Source organism: Stylophora pistillata, chromosome 1 (genome assembly GCF_964205215.1).
Source record: "Stylophora pistillata chromosome 1, jaStyPist1.2, whole genome shotgun sequence".
Classification (NCBI taxonomy): domain Eukaryota; kingdom Metazoa; phylum Cnidaria; class Anthozoa; order Scleractinia; family Pocilloporidae; genus Stylophora; species Stylophora pistillata.
The window spans coordinates 37553676-37566612 of NC_142519.1; the positions used below are offsets into that span (position 1 = coordinate 37553676).

Consider the following 12937-nt stretch of genomic DNA (forward strand, 5'->3'; position numbering starts at 1 on the left):
TTCCCCGCGTCCCACGTTCCCGAGTCTCACCTCCCCGTCCCACTTTTAGTCACAGCCTTATTTTTGTGCATTTCCTCTTAAGAATTTGATTCACCTTGTTACTACATATACATCAACAGTAATGTTTTTGCTTTGAAACAGGATTTTCATCACTGAATAAAGTCACTATTTCCCTAGAGAGAATGAAGAAGAAGGTTATGGAAGTTCTTACAAACGAAAGAAAAGCATTTGGAAGTAGCAAAGAGCAGTCATGAAAACTTGTATGACCAGAACATTTAATTTCCTTGAGTAAATATCTGCTGTGCTCACTTGCTTTTGAAAAGTCTTAACACTTACAGAAATCCATTATTACTTACTTAATATTTATGTAACAAAAACTACAAATTAATAAGTTTAAACAGTGTGGTATTACATTTGCTTGTTGTTTACAGTTGGAGTACATTTTTAATTCCTAATTATTTATCCAAGAGCTTTTGGGAAATAATAAAATTGATCTTTTTCATTTCTTACTTTGCATAATTTGTAACTTTTAGACCCTACAGCTTAATGAGTAAAGACATACATGTATGCTTTTCAAATAGATCCTTTGACTTAAACGTTTGTGGTCTTATGATAAAGACACACTGATAATAAATAAAACTTTATTGAGTTTAAGGGATGAAAATCATCACATTTCAGAAATACTTCTGAAGTTAAACTGAGATAACTAAAAGGTTTAAAATGAACAAGTTACACTAATAAAACAAGCGAACAAATATTCTGCCAGTGACCACATAATATTAAGCTCCAGTCACTGAGTTCCAGCAGCCTAATATTGACAGTATTCTGCATTATAAGAAGCAGTAATTATCAAGTGCTCAGGAGAAGAGAGTGATGTATATTGAATACACATTATTTTGTGAACACATACTGTACAGAGTAGCATAAGTTATAATATTAGTTATCACTGTTATTAGCAAGTACAGAAAAAATTCAGAATCAAACTTGTCTAGACCTCTTGTACAAAAATGTCCATAACTATTCAGATTTGGCATTTCAGGCAAATATGTGATAATTATGCTACATAGAAGCAGTTCTTATAACTATTTCCATTTCAATTTGAAAATTTTTACAGGGTTTAAAATATATCACATTTCAGTTAGGTTGATGAGGAAAACAGCTCCATTTGCTTGTTGTTTAGAATGGTAAATCTCTGTTATCCAAGAAAGTGTGTTCCTGTTAAATTAAAAAATGTACCATGATATTAATATTAACTTTTTGAATCAATACATGAAACTTGTTGGAAGATGAAGCAGGAAACTCCAGGCTCATATGACATCTGCTTGAGTTGTTGAAAAAGCAGTCACAGTCACTGAGAATGTTCTTTTACTGAACTTTCTTCATTTGGTAAATAGCAGCTCACAAATGAGTGTCACCCTTCAAGGGGTTCAAACCACATAATAATGTAGTTTAGGCAAGGAACCAGGGAACCATGATGTACAAACACCTCAATGTAATTGTCCATTTAGTACATAATTATATTGTACAGTACGTAGCATATCATGCGACAGCAATATTACAGTAAATATGAATAAGTTAACACTAAATTCAATCTCACCTTAGCTAGCATCATTCGTTTGCCTTCCATGAATGCCAAATCACTGAGATTCTTCTGCCGCAACACATTTCCATCATCATCTGTCAAATTAGATACAATGGCTTACATACAAAGTCATGTATTAGAGACTAAAAGCAGACCTTGTTTATCTCAACACTGAGAGAAATGTCTGATAGCATAATGACATGACTGAGCTTTGTCATGGACTGGATAAAATACTAAAAATGAATGAAATGGAATGTGGATTATCACAGACATAAGATAATAGTGCTAAAGGAGTTAAATAATTAAAATTGCCAGCATCATTCTTTGAGAAAAAAATCCCTTACCTGAGCTGCTGTCTTGTTTAACCTCAGAATCAAATAAATCTAAGGCTTCTGCTGCACATTGCTTTGCTCTTTCTTTGAATTCTTCAAAGCTATCATGTACTCTAAATAAATTGATAGAAGTGAATTACATTAAAATCTCAAATGAAAAGACCATTATGAGAACATTTCATGCAAGGAGAGAAGTTTATTGGTCTGTTTTATGCTACATTTCATGGTTATTCAAACAAAAACCTTATACTCTTCCCTTGTGTCAATACTACCAGTACCTAAATCCATTTACGGTAAAACAACAGCAAAAAAGCAATGATCTATCTCTAAAGTCCTTTATTTGGAAATTGAAGCAACCTTTTGTTGCAGTGTTTGCCATATGGAAAACCGAGAAATCATTGTGCACGCTCTAGGATCTGATTTCTGGCAACTCATTCATTGAAAATAAACAAGTTGTTTGATTCACGAGCCATACAATTAACTTCTTACTGACCTCACCTTTGCAAATGGCATTGAGGAATACTGGCCTTGGGTTGTTTTTGTGCTTACAGATGTATCTTGCCAAGCTCAGTCCATACAGCCATGACCCTGGGCCAATATTCTCCAATACAAAGCTCACCCTTGGTTAATATGAAGTTAGTGCTTCATCTCCAGCAGGCCTTATCTGCTGGAGATTACAATTATCTTATTATCTTGTATCCCTATATTACTGGGTAGGACATAACTTATGAATTCAAAGAAATCAGGAGTCCTTTTGCCTGGTGTAAGCCTTACAGACCTGACAAAGAAACTGGCCATCTGAAATGTGTTTTTTGTCAATCAATGAGTAAACTTAGTGCAGAACAACAGCAGCAAAAACAAAACCATACAGCTAAAGAGAATTATCTCCCATATAACTACTGTAATACTTTCACTTACAGATTAACAGCTTGTTCATTTGTAGCACCCCAGGTGTCTATGCTATAGAAGCAACTTTTCATAAATTTAAGGACTTGCCTGAAAGAGTCAGAATATGTAGCTTTAATTCATAAGAGAATCTTGGGCAACACAAGAATCAAATGTGTGTAATTCTCATAGCCACTACCCTTAAGGCCACAGTCTACCAGACTATGGTCAGTATTATTATCCAACTGTGCTTCGTACATTATAAATAACACGCAAAATGAGTACAAATACCTCGTGATATTTTGTACTCCAGAAATATTCAGAAAATTTGGCCGAACTGAAATAATAATTTGGTATGTTGGTTAAAAAATCTCTTATTAAACGTTTTGTTGTGTATTATTGCTGAGTATTTTTATTCGTTGTTTGTATTTTGACTCGCCCTAGGAGCTCGTCAAAATACAGCACAACTTGTAAAAGTACTCAGTGATATTACACACCAAAACTTCTACTAAGATATACAAGTATGTATTTGTAATAATGTTAGAGCACTTATTATCATGCATGTGGAAATAAATTATTATTATAGTATGAAACACACTCACCATATACTGTTTTTACCCCTTTCCCATTCAGGAAATGACACATCCAGATTGAGAACGCTAGAAGAAAAAAAAAAAACTGGGTTACAACTGAAGCTACAGGATGGAACAATTTAATTGTACTTGCACTGCTCTTTATGTTCTGTGAAGATGGCTTGTTGGGAGTTTTGAGCTGCATAGTCTCAAGGCCACAAAAAGATAGCTGTTCTGTTACTTGCAGCTCCAGAAACTAGTGTTTGAAAACAGGACATTGGATTTGAGACCACACAAGCTTGATAACTGTGGCATGAATTCACAAACTTTGCTGCATGAACTTTTCTATGATGCCATTGGCACATTGTACACTCTTCATATTCATACAATCCTGCATTTTAAAATACTTTCAGGAGAACCTCAAAGGTCACAAAATTCAAATTTATCTTTCAAAGTGAAAGTCATAGAATGTCATTGAAGATAATACTACAGTCATGTAAATCAGAGCCAAAAAAAGGAAAGCCGAGAAATCCAGTAAGCAGTTATATACTGTATAGCTCAAAAGAACCACAGTATCTTCTTTATGGATAATTGAGAATTATTATTACAATGAAAATATTTATTTTGTAATCATCCTGGATAAATGATGGAAATATGTGGTATTCTTTAGTATAAAAGCCCGTAAAGTTAACAGCAATTTTTTCCAAACCATAGACGAGTGTTTTGTTCCATACCCATTCACTGGATTAACTTGTGGATGAAACAAAGGCGTAGTCAATTTTAGAAGAGGTCGACTATCAGGGAAACTGGTGACAAGATAAGAAATAACAAATTTACATCAAGTATATCATTATATCTTGATATATAATAAAATATACAATGAACTGAAAAACCTTTCTTTGATTCTAAAACGGGAATTAAGGCTACTGATCACAAGTGTTTTCCTTGCTATTACAGCTGTTCTTTCTGGTAACAATTTTAAGAAACTAAAAAAATATTTGCAAGACTGTTTTTCATTGTTTTTTTAAATAACTTGCTTTTTACATTAGAATATGTTGTAAATGGCTGTGAACTTGAAATATGGTCCATTTTAAATTTAGTTTTATTTTTTAATTCTATTTAATTTAATTATCAATAATCACTTCAAGAACTCCTTTTAAAGCAGCCTTGACATAATTGGACTTATCTCTACAAATAAAATTGAAGCTTGTAAACAAATACATAATCGAACAATGATAATTTTGCAAAACACATCACCAATTAAATTGACCTCATCAACTTTATGATTGCATCATTTTCACTTACTCATCTTGAAGAATAATTATAAACCTGAAGATGCCATCTCTGTAAGGCCCAGCTCTGACGAATATTACTCCATGCCAGACTAAAGTAAATAAAATTATACATGTACCGTTCTCAACTGTAACTCTGAATCACATAAACAAGGCTGTGCTCTAAGGAAAATTGAATCGAGCCCAGTGCTCTGAACTGTGAAATCCAGGGTGCCCTGCATATGCTTTGTATGAAAAAAAAAAAATTCCTGAGTCACCCAAGAGCTAAAGTAAGGTGCCAGGGGCCACCAGGCCATAAATCTTTCTTACCGCTGCTTGCATCTACCTTTCCATGCAAGTAATGAAAACGTTTTCAGTTGGCCTATTGAACTTCTGATCAATGTTTGAGAGAAATTAAGCTTCGATGATCATAATGAATACCAGAACAAGAAAACCTAACATATTTTACAATTAAAGGGTTTGAATACAATATTGTTTGAATGTTATAAATTGTAGTCTTCTAAAAATATCAAAACACAACATTCATGATGTAAAAATAACAATTTAACAATTTAACAATAAAATAACAGTTTAACAATTTTGTATTACGCACTGTACTTGATGTACACACTGCTAGATGTGAACACTGTACTATATGAAAGAGCATTATTTTACACCATCAGTAGAGAACTGACCTTGTAGAGACTTCAGTGACGGTATTACATAAACTCCTGAGAGAGGATTTCTTCCCATAATCTTGCTACAGAGAGGATAATACAGATGGATATCTTAAGAGTTGCCTGCTTTTTTCATAAGCCTACCAGGGTGAGGAAAAATATTTCCTTACACCAGACACCCATTCAGAACTCAGCTGCCAACTAATTCCAAAACCAAGTAAAATGGAATACATCATTCCAATTCTCTGTAAGCTACACTGGCTGCCTGTGCATAAACCTATCATTGTAAGATTCTTCTATAGCCACCTACAAGGTATTAAAATTAATGGTCTTGCTCCTGCATGTAAGTACTGCGGCCAATTTACTAGTCTTACATCTACCTAACAGGCATCTTTGCTCAAACACTACAGACAACCCGTGACTTTATAAGCTAATGCTTAGGACAAAGAAATATGGTGGTCATGCTTTTTCATCTTGTGTACCCATGTGTTGGACTGACCTTCCATTAGACGTACAAAACCCCCTCATCTATTGATATTTTTGAATAATTGTGGACTTCAAAACAGTGTTTTATTTAAATTATCTTTGAGCATGTAAATCTAGTACTTTACTTAGTTTCTTTATACATTACAAAAAATTATTGCAGAGGTTTCACTGGATCCTAAATTACTTACAGAGCATTGAGATTTTAATGATGTGATGTGCTCAAAATAAACTATTATTTTTTACCAGTAATATCAAATGATATACTGCATCCTACAAAAATTTTGAATGGTTCTTTTTTATGATCTGAACTGATGCACAGCAAAAAGGTAAGTCATTCCACAGTCATATTTTGTTATTTTGGTTCTTCTTGGGTTGTAGCAGTGGTGAGATACTGTACACCCTAAATTACCTGTCCAATGAAATGTATAACTAACAAAATCATTTCTAAAACTATTTGCTCCCACAGAAATTCTTCCTTTAACTATTGCCCCACAGATTTTGGGAAGAAAATCTTTTAATTTCCCAGCTTTACTCCCGGATTAAGTGTTCTTTAATCGTAAACCAATCACATATGGACCAAGTTTTACAATTGGCAAATCCTCGTCTGACGAGCCAACAGTGAACTCTCGTTTCATTTGTGGTAATTCAAACCTATCAGAGTATTATGAAAATCAACTACTGGCCAAGCTGTTGTCCAAAGGAAATTCGTTTCCTCATACTTGGCCCTTTAAACATGAGAATATGAGAGTTACTACCTATATGTACTTGGACGTTTTCGTTAACCTTATAACACTTTGGATAGAGAAAGCATAGGTTACTATTACTATTTCATGCGCCATTTAATCAGTGAATAAGAGAAGAAAAGCCCACTCACTATTCTACCATGATGGCGTGCTCTCGGAAAAACGTCCCAAAATCTTGAGTCGTTGCGCAACTTTCATTTCCTGCTCTAGAATGTATTCTCTCGTCGTCTGTCTTCGTCGCCAAAGTGCTACTCTCACTCACTGATCGAACTAATTTTGCTCTACCAGGGTAGGAAGGAATCAGTTTCCGGGCGGCCTTTAGTCTCTCGCTGAAAGTCGAGCTTGGAGAGAACCGTGATTTTAAAGGGCCAGAAATTTCGGAGGTTTGATCGTCGTCCTCTTTCAACTCCTTGTCGTGATCTGGACTAAGTGACTGAACAGGACTTATTGAAGGCATGATAGAAGCCACAAAAAGCAATCGGAATGTTAATGGAACGTCAGATTTAGGCAGTCGACGCTGAAAAATCTTTTGAATCTGTCTCTGTCGGTACACAAAATGGCGTGCTTATATCCTATCCAATGGTACGCGATCGTATCGAATTTCGATAATTGTCACGTATTGATATGTCTAATAAGATAAAATCCACTCGTTTCACTTGGATTGTCCTCTTCCTCTTAAGCCATTATGAGGCAAATTGTTTGGAACTTGTTGCCAAATGTTTTGATTCAGAGGACGAGATGAATACAAACGCAATCCAAAACAGTTCCTGAGAAAGGAGAAACAAAAAAAGGTTACCAGAAGTCTAACTGATACGCAAGACTTCTTGATCTTAACGCCAATCTTTTGCCACGCAGAATTTGTGAACACCGTCAATTATTTATGATCCCCAGGGAAAAAAGCCTCATCTACCTGCATGTCCTTAATTCTCGTGACTTGGCTGACAGCAACACGTTCCAGCGCGCGCCAAGTTTAAAACATTCCTGAAGCATGGCTTTGAAACGTACGTAATTTTGAACAAGGCTTAGAGACATCCATTTGTTGCAGCCATGGTAGAGGCAGGACCTTGGAGGTTTCTGTCCGACCGATCCAATCATTAGCTTTGTCGGTGAGAAAATAATTCCGTCACTTTGATAAGCATCGACACATGGAATCTTCATCTCGACCGCCATCTTGAAGGAAACTGAGCCCGCCATAAACAGCCGCTGAGCTAGTTTGAGCTCTTTGATTGGTCAGTAACTGGACCGTTAAATTTGATTGGCGAGGTCACTAAATCGCGGTCTTTTCATCTGAGAATGGTAAAAAAAAAAAATTAAATTTCCATTTGGGTTAAAGTGACAAAAAAATTGCAGCCGATTTCTGTGGTAAGATGAGCAAGAAAGAGTCCAAGGATTCTCATGCCAGAGTGTGCTTAAGTCGACTAACTAGAATCTTGGATATCACCATGCTTGAAGACTTGCAACAACTAGAACATACGGGAGATGTCGCAAGAAATCTGGAGATCGAAAGTAATTCGAAACCTTCAGCACAGAAGAGTTTTTTCTACAAATCATCGGAAAAGATAAACAAGATCATCAGCAGAAAAGGCGAGAAATGACTAACAAAATGAGTTCTCATCAATTGAAAAAATTGCTCTAAAATGTTCTAGTTCTCAGAAAGAATCTAAAAAATAGGAAGCCTACAAACTAAGTGATTTTTTTCCTGCGGTTCGACTGATGACATGTAAAGCTTACTATCTTTCGATACTCTGTGATAAAGAGGCCTTATTTTATTGCCGGCGTAATTTTTGTAAAGAGAACTGGAGCGCTGCTGGTTCACGATGACACTCTCTTAAGTAGGGAAATTCTCAAAAAAAAAAAAGATAAGGTATTTTTAATGAAAAGCACTATGCCTTTCATCCAATCACCAGACATTACTCACAAGTTTTTATAGGCTTAACTAGATTTACATGTAGGCTCAGTGCACCAGACTGCTTTGATGTAGTTTGTTATTATTATTCTTAACAAGGATAATTTTTTCTTTTCAGGGAGTCACAAAATATTTGGCCATTTGCTTACAGAGGAAGCTGTTTTCAGAATCACAACTCTTATCAGTTACTTAAAGTCACGTAAGTCATTAGTTCTAGGTTGCTTATATATGGAGTGCTGTGCATTTAAGAGGAGAGGAAATACTCTATAAACCTTGTAATTGAAAAGTTTGTAAAGAAGTGTACTGCCGATTAACCCAGTCTTGAACTTCAAAAGTGTAATCTATTGGCTTGAAAATACCCTGTTTATCTACTTATATAAGTTTTGACTACGAATGCAAAGCAAATTATTGTGACTCTTTCTCAAGGTCCTAATATTGATTTAAGAAACAGTTAATTTGTGTTACACCATTAGTGTACTTGCCAATTTCTTTTGTTTGCCAGTGATCAAGATACATTTGTTACCATTCTTACAGATGTGGATAAGGAAGGATTGTTTAGAGTTTCTGGCAACAAGAAAAGACAAGAGGAACTAAAAGAGATGCTTGACAAAGAAGATCCTGTTGATTTTGAAAATGGAATATTCACTCCACATGATGTGGCATCTGTTCTTAAAATCTTCCTTGGAGATCTTCCAGAACCTCTTCTAACAAATGCTCCTCTAGATGCTTATCTACAAATCACAGGTACTGTTACATTCAAGTATAACCAAAATTAAGAGGAGTTCTAGTCACTGATTAACTGATAATTTAATGTGTTGGGGTCGATCTATAGGAACCTGTTTATGCTAAACTTGGTACTCATTAATGATTTGTATCTTCCATTATAAAGCCTGTCTGTTATTAGCCAGCACTCATTTTGTACTCAAGGCAGTATGCAGCAAATCCTGTGTTCTGATTGGCTACCATTACCTGCAGGTTGCATATGTACTCACAAAGTTGGTAGTTTTTTGACAGTGGAGTAGCAAAAAGCAGCAGACTCAGAGACAGTCAAAATGAAGATTAAACAGAAACGATTTTCATGAGTTTATTGTGCTACAAAACTAATTAAAAATTACTAAAACTTCAGAAACCAAGTGCATTGAAAGAATAAGACAAGCACAAGCGTGAAAAAAATTTGCTTTGGAGCACTTCTCTTTAAAGTCCTTAATTTAGGTTTATATACTGTTTTTCTATTAAAATGCAGTATTTATTACCTAGTACATAGGGCTGAAACAACATGATCTAATACCATGAACTGATCTTATGTGTAGAAATCCGTAATGATGAATTCAATGCTAAGATGATTGAAGCATTCCAGCTTCTCTTCCTGTTGGTGCCACCCCCAAACAGAATGCTATTACAGCAGTTGTTGGAACTCCTCAATCTTGTCTTCAAAAATCCTCACAATAAAATGACAGCCCACAACCTTGCTGTTGTCTTTTCACCCAACATTATGGGCTTTAAGGAGGTACATATAGCACTCATCAATCAACATGTTCTCAGTATTTAATAATAGTTTTTCACTCTTGTTCTCATTAGTGACCAGGGCTGGAGTGTTCAAAGCTAGGTTAAGATAACCCAGGGTTAGTGCGAAATTTGATTTCAGATCTGAAAGCTCTAAGAGAAAATGCAGCATAATTTTTTTTGTCTACAATGTAGTGATTGGATGCTCTAAAGAGAATAGAGAACATTTTTCCAAACAGGCTTTTGAAAAAAAGAATGAGAGAAACCCGGATTAAAATTTAACCTTGGCTCAGCGCTTATCGGCTGTCGAACAACTGGGCCCTGGACATAATTTTTCCTTACAATATTAGTGCATTTATCAAGCAGACAAATGTTGAGAATAAACAAAAATATCAATTAAAGGATAATTTGTTGAATATGTATTTGTGCATGATCCTCACAGTAAAGAGCACTATTTAAGCAATAGTGAAAATCAGACCTGAAAAGATTCAGGCCTGTACAGGATTCAAACCACTGACCTCTGCGATACTAGTGCCGCACTCTACCAGTTGAGCTAACAAGCCAACTGGGAGCAGGTCATCCAATTAGTCCGACATAAACCCGTTAGTTGAATGTATAAAACCAAATTCTCCAAACTAAAATCATTAGAATTGTATGACAGAGAGTAAGAAGAAATATAAATAATGAGATATTTGGATGGAAAGGGTTAAATATCTTCAATGGCATTAACCTACAGGTTATACTGTAAAGCATAAGATGGAATTTGGTGATTAAAGCACAACTGTCCACTCTTAAGTTTCTTTGAAACAAACTGCTAATAGTGTTCAACACTGTGAATTCCCAATAAGTGCATGGAATCTAATATTTCTCCTCCCAGAGTTACCCCTGAATCATACAGTAAGTTGAAAGAAAATGACACAGCTTGAGATGTTTTTGATAATGTTAAAGTCTCCTTTTCGGTGCATTAAGAAATGTGTAGAGAACAGACTGTGGAGAAAATATTCTGCACTCCTGTCTGGTAGCCATTGCGTTAGGGTGTTATTAAGACTCGATTGACAACTTTTTGACTGGGGCAAACTTCAATTAAAGATCCAAATATAACTAACAACAACAGAAACATATAAACATAATTGTAATTTATGGAAAAGTCCAATCAACATTATGTTTTCTCATATCCCTTCTGGTAAATGTGTTTGAAAAAAAATCAGAAGGTGACATGCCTTAGTCACATTCCAGAAGACATGACAGTGATGCACAAGTTGGTTGCCTCCATGATTCATCATTCTTTAGATCTTTTCAAGGTTAGTACATGTATCTGTGACTACCATTAGAATTTTCAATTTGGTCCTAATTAAATTAAAAAGTAAGTCATAATTGCATTGGTTTTTCTTCTCTTTGCTTTTTGGTTTGTAAACTAAAGGAAACTTGCAACAGTCATCCTCACAACTTGTATACTTATAATTAAAATTCAAGGCAATTGCAGCTTGACCAGCCAAATATTTCCCAGTCCTTGAGGCAGTTTCCTTGTTCATACTTGAGGAGGCAGCATGGCTGGCAGTGGTTGGGGTGTTGGACTTGAAATCTAGTAGTCCTAGCTTCAATTCCTCTTCCCTGCTACTCACTAGATTTGTTCTCGGTTGCACCAAGTTCAATTCGTCAGCTACATTGTTTAAATAGTTAACTGGTTTGCCTTCAACCAGTTTGGATTTTCGAAACACTTTGTGTTTATTTCTCTGGCCCACATTGTAAACTACTGGGTTCACCATAAATTTTGATAAGAGTCTATTTTTTTGCACTTTTTTCATACTAACCTTAGTTTTAAGTTCTCTATGGCTCCTTGTCAAATACACTTTAACTAACATTGACTTTCGTGGTTGCTCTGGTTTTGATTTTTCAACATTACCGTTAGAATCAGTCATAAAGTGCTCTAAATGGACAACATTCCCTCCAGCTTAACAATAATTAGTTTAGTTTCAGTTGCAGTGCAACTTTTCAAAGTACTTACAGTTAGCCTGCATGTAATACATTTGATTATATATGACATGCTCTTATTTGATCTCAGTCATGATTAATTAGTCAAATTTGGCTGGCTTTGACTATGAATGTCTTCATTTGCAACATCCTTGAGAAAGTCTAGGAGACTGAGTTGTATAATTTCACTTTTAGAGGGTCACAAGTTTGTCAGTAGTTTTCATTACTGTTGATTGTTACCACCTTAAAGTGCACCTACACCCAAAAAATTTTTTTCACTTAATGAAGTAAGCTTATTATTTTGAGTATTTCTGCGCAAAAATTTTTGTATTCGCTCCAATCTTCAATTTTCTATGCCCAGTCAAAATACGGAAAATCGGCCACCATCTTGCCCCACGACCGAGTTTAAAGAGGAATGGCTCTAGTGGGTAATGTGATGTAAAATCGAGAACACGAAAGTCTGCATTTCACACATTTTCACTTGTTTGGGAAGGTTGTAGTCGATAATTGTCCGAAAATATGCCGACTAAGTGTGTTGTAGAAGGATGTAGCAAAGTGCGAAATTTGCAAGAGGGTATTGCGCTTCATACATTCTTCATACAACACACCTAGTCGGCATATTTCGGACAATATCGACGACAATCTTCCCAAACAAGTGAAAATGTGTGAGATGCAGACTTTCGTGTTCTCGATTTGACGTCACATTACCCGCTAGAGCCATTCTTCTTTAAACTCGGTCATGGGGCAAGATGGCGGCCGATTTTCCGTATTTTGACTGGGCATAGAAAATTAAAGATTTGAGCAAATTAAAAAATTTTTGCACATAAATACTCTAAAAAATAAGCTTATTTCGTTAAGCGAAAAAAAAATTTTGGGTTTAGGTGCACTTTAAAATAAAATCTAGACTTGCTTGCTTACTCACTCACTCACTCACTTACTTAATACTTACTTACTTACTTACTAACTAATACTCACTCACTTGCTTACTAAAGGGATGCTTTGCTGAATA

At 35.4% G+C, this 12937-nt stretch overlaps 2 protein-coding genes across 4 annotated transcripts in view; one reads left to right on the forward strand and one right to left on the reverse strand.

Moving 5' to 3' along the window:
- Positions 1–258: 258 nt before the first annotated feature.
- LOC111347321 (AKT-interacting protein-like) lies at positions 259–7704 on the reverse strand. Of its 2 annotated transcripts, XM_088755501.1 has the most exons (10): positions 7459–7704; positions 6680–7315; positions 5338–5402; positions 4677–4755; positions 4106–4177; positions 3402–3458; positions 2833–2910; positions 1927–2027; positions 1598–1677; positions 259–1215 (listed from the first exon to the last, which is right to left on the reverse strand). In XM_088755501.1, exons 2-10 carry the CDS (start codon positions 7003–7005, stop codon positions 1177–1179), a joined length of 897 nt encoding a protein of 298 aa, XP_088611627.1. In that variant the 5' UTR covers positions 7006–7315; positions 7459–7704; the 3' UTR covers positions 259–1176. The 2 variants fall into 2 exon arrangements, with proteins under 2 accessions (XP_088611627.1, XP_088611619.1); XM_088755493.1 differs by having other exon boundaries at positions 6680–7704.
- Positions 7705–7774: 70 nt separating this feature from the next.
- Positions 7775–12937, forward strand: part of LOC148742340 (rho GTPase-activating protein 19-like) — a 16806-nt gene continuing 11643 nt past the window's right edge. For both annotated transcript variants that reach the window (XM_088755450.1, XM_088755454.1), the window contains exons 1-5: positions 7775–8132; positions 8573–8653; positions 8989–9198; positions 9765–9961; positions 11166–11258. In XM_088755450.1, coding sequence (XP_088611576.1) covers positions 7916–8132; positions 8573–8653; positions 8989–9198; positions 9765–9961; positions 11166–11258 — 798 coding nt within the window. In that variant the 5' untranslated portion in view covers positions 7775–7915. The remainder of the gene's footprint in view (positions 8133–8572; positions 8654–8988; positions 9199–9764; positions 9962–11165; positions 11259–12937) is intronic.

Bases quoted from the DNA above. Each gene is read 5' to 3' on its own strand.
- LOC111347321 (XM_088755501.1), bottom strand. From the start codon at position 7,005: ATGCCTTCAATAAGTCCTGTTCAGTCACTTAGTCCAGATCACGACAAG. The intron at 4,756-5,337 runs GTCAGTTCTCTA...TATTTACTTTAG, and splicing joins GTCACTGAAGTCTCTACAAG to TCTGGCATGGAGTAATATTC. The intron at 1,678-1,926 runs GTAAGGGATTTT...CTAATTTGACAG, and splicing joins TAAACAAGACAGCAGCTCAG to ATGATGATGGAAATGTGTTG.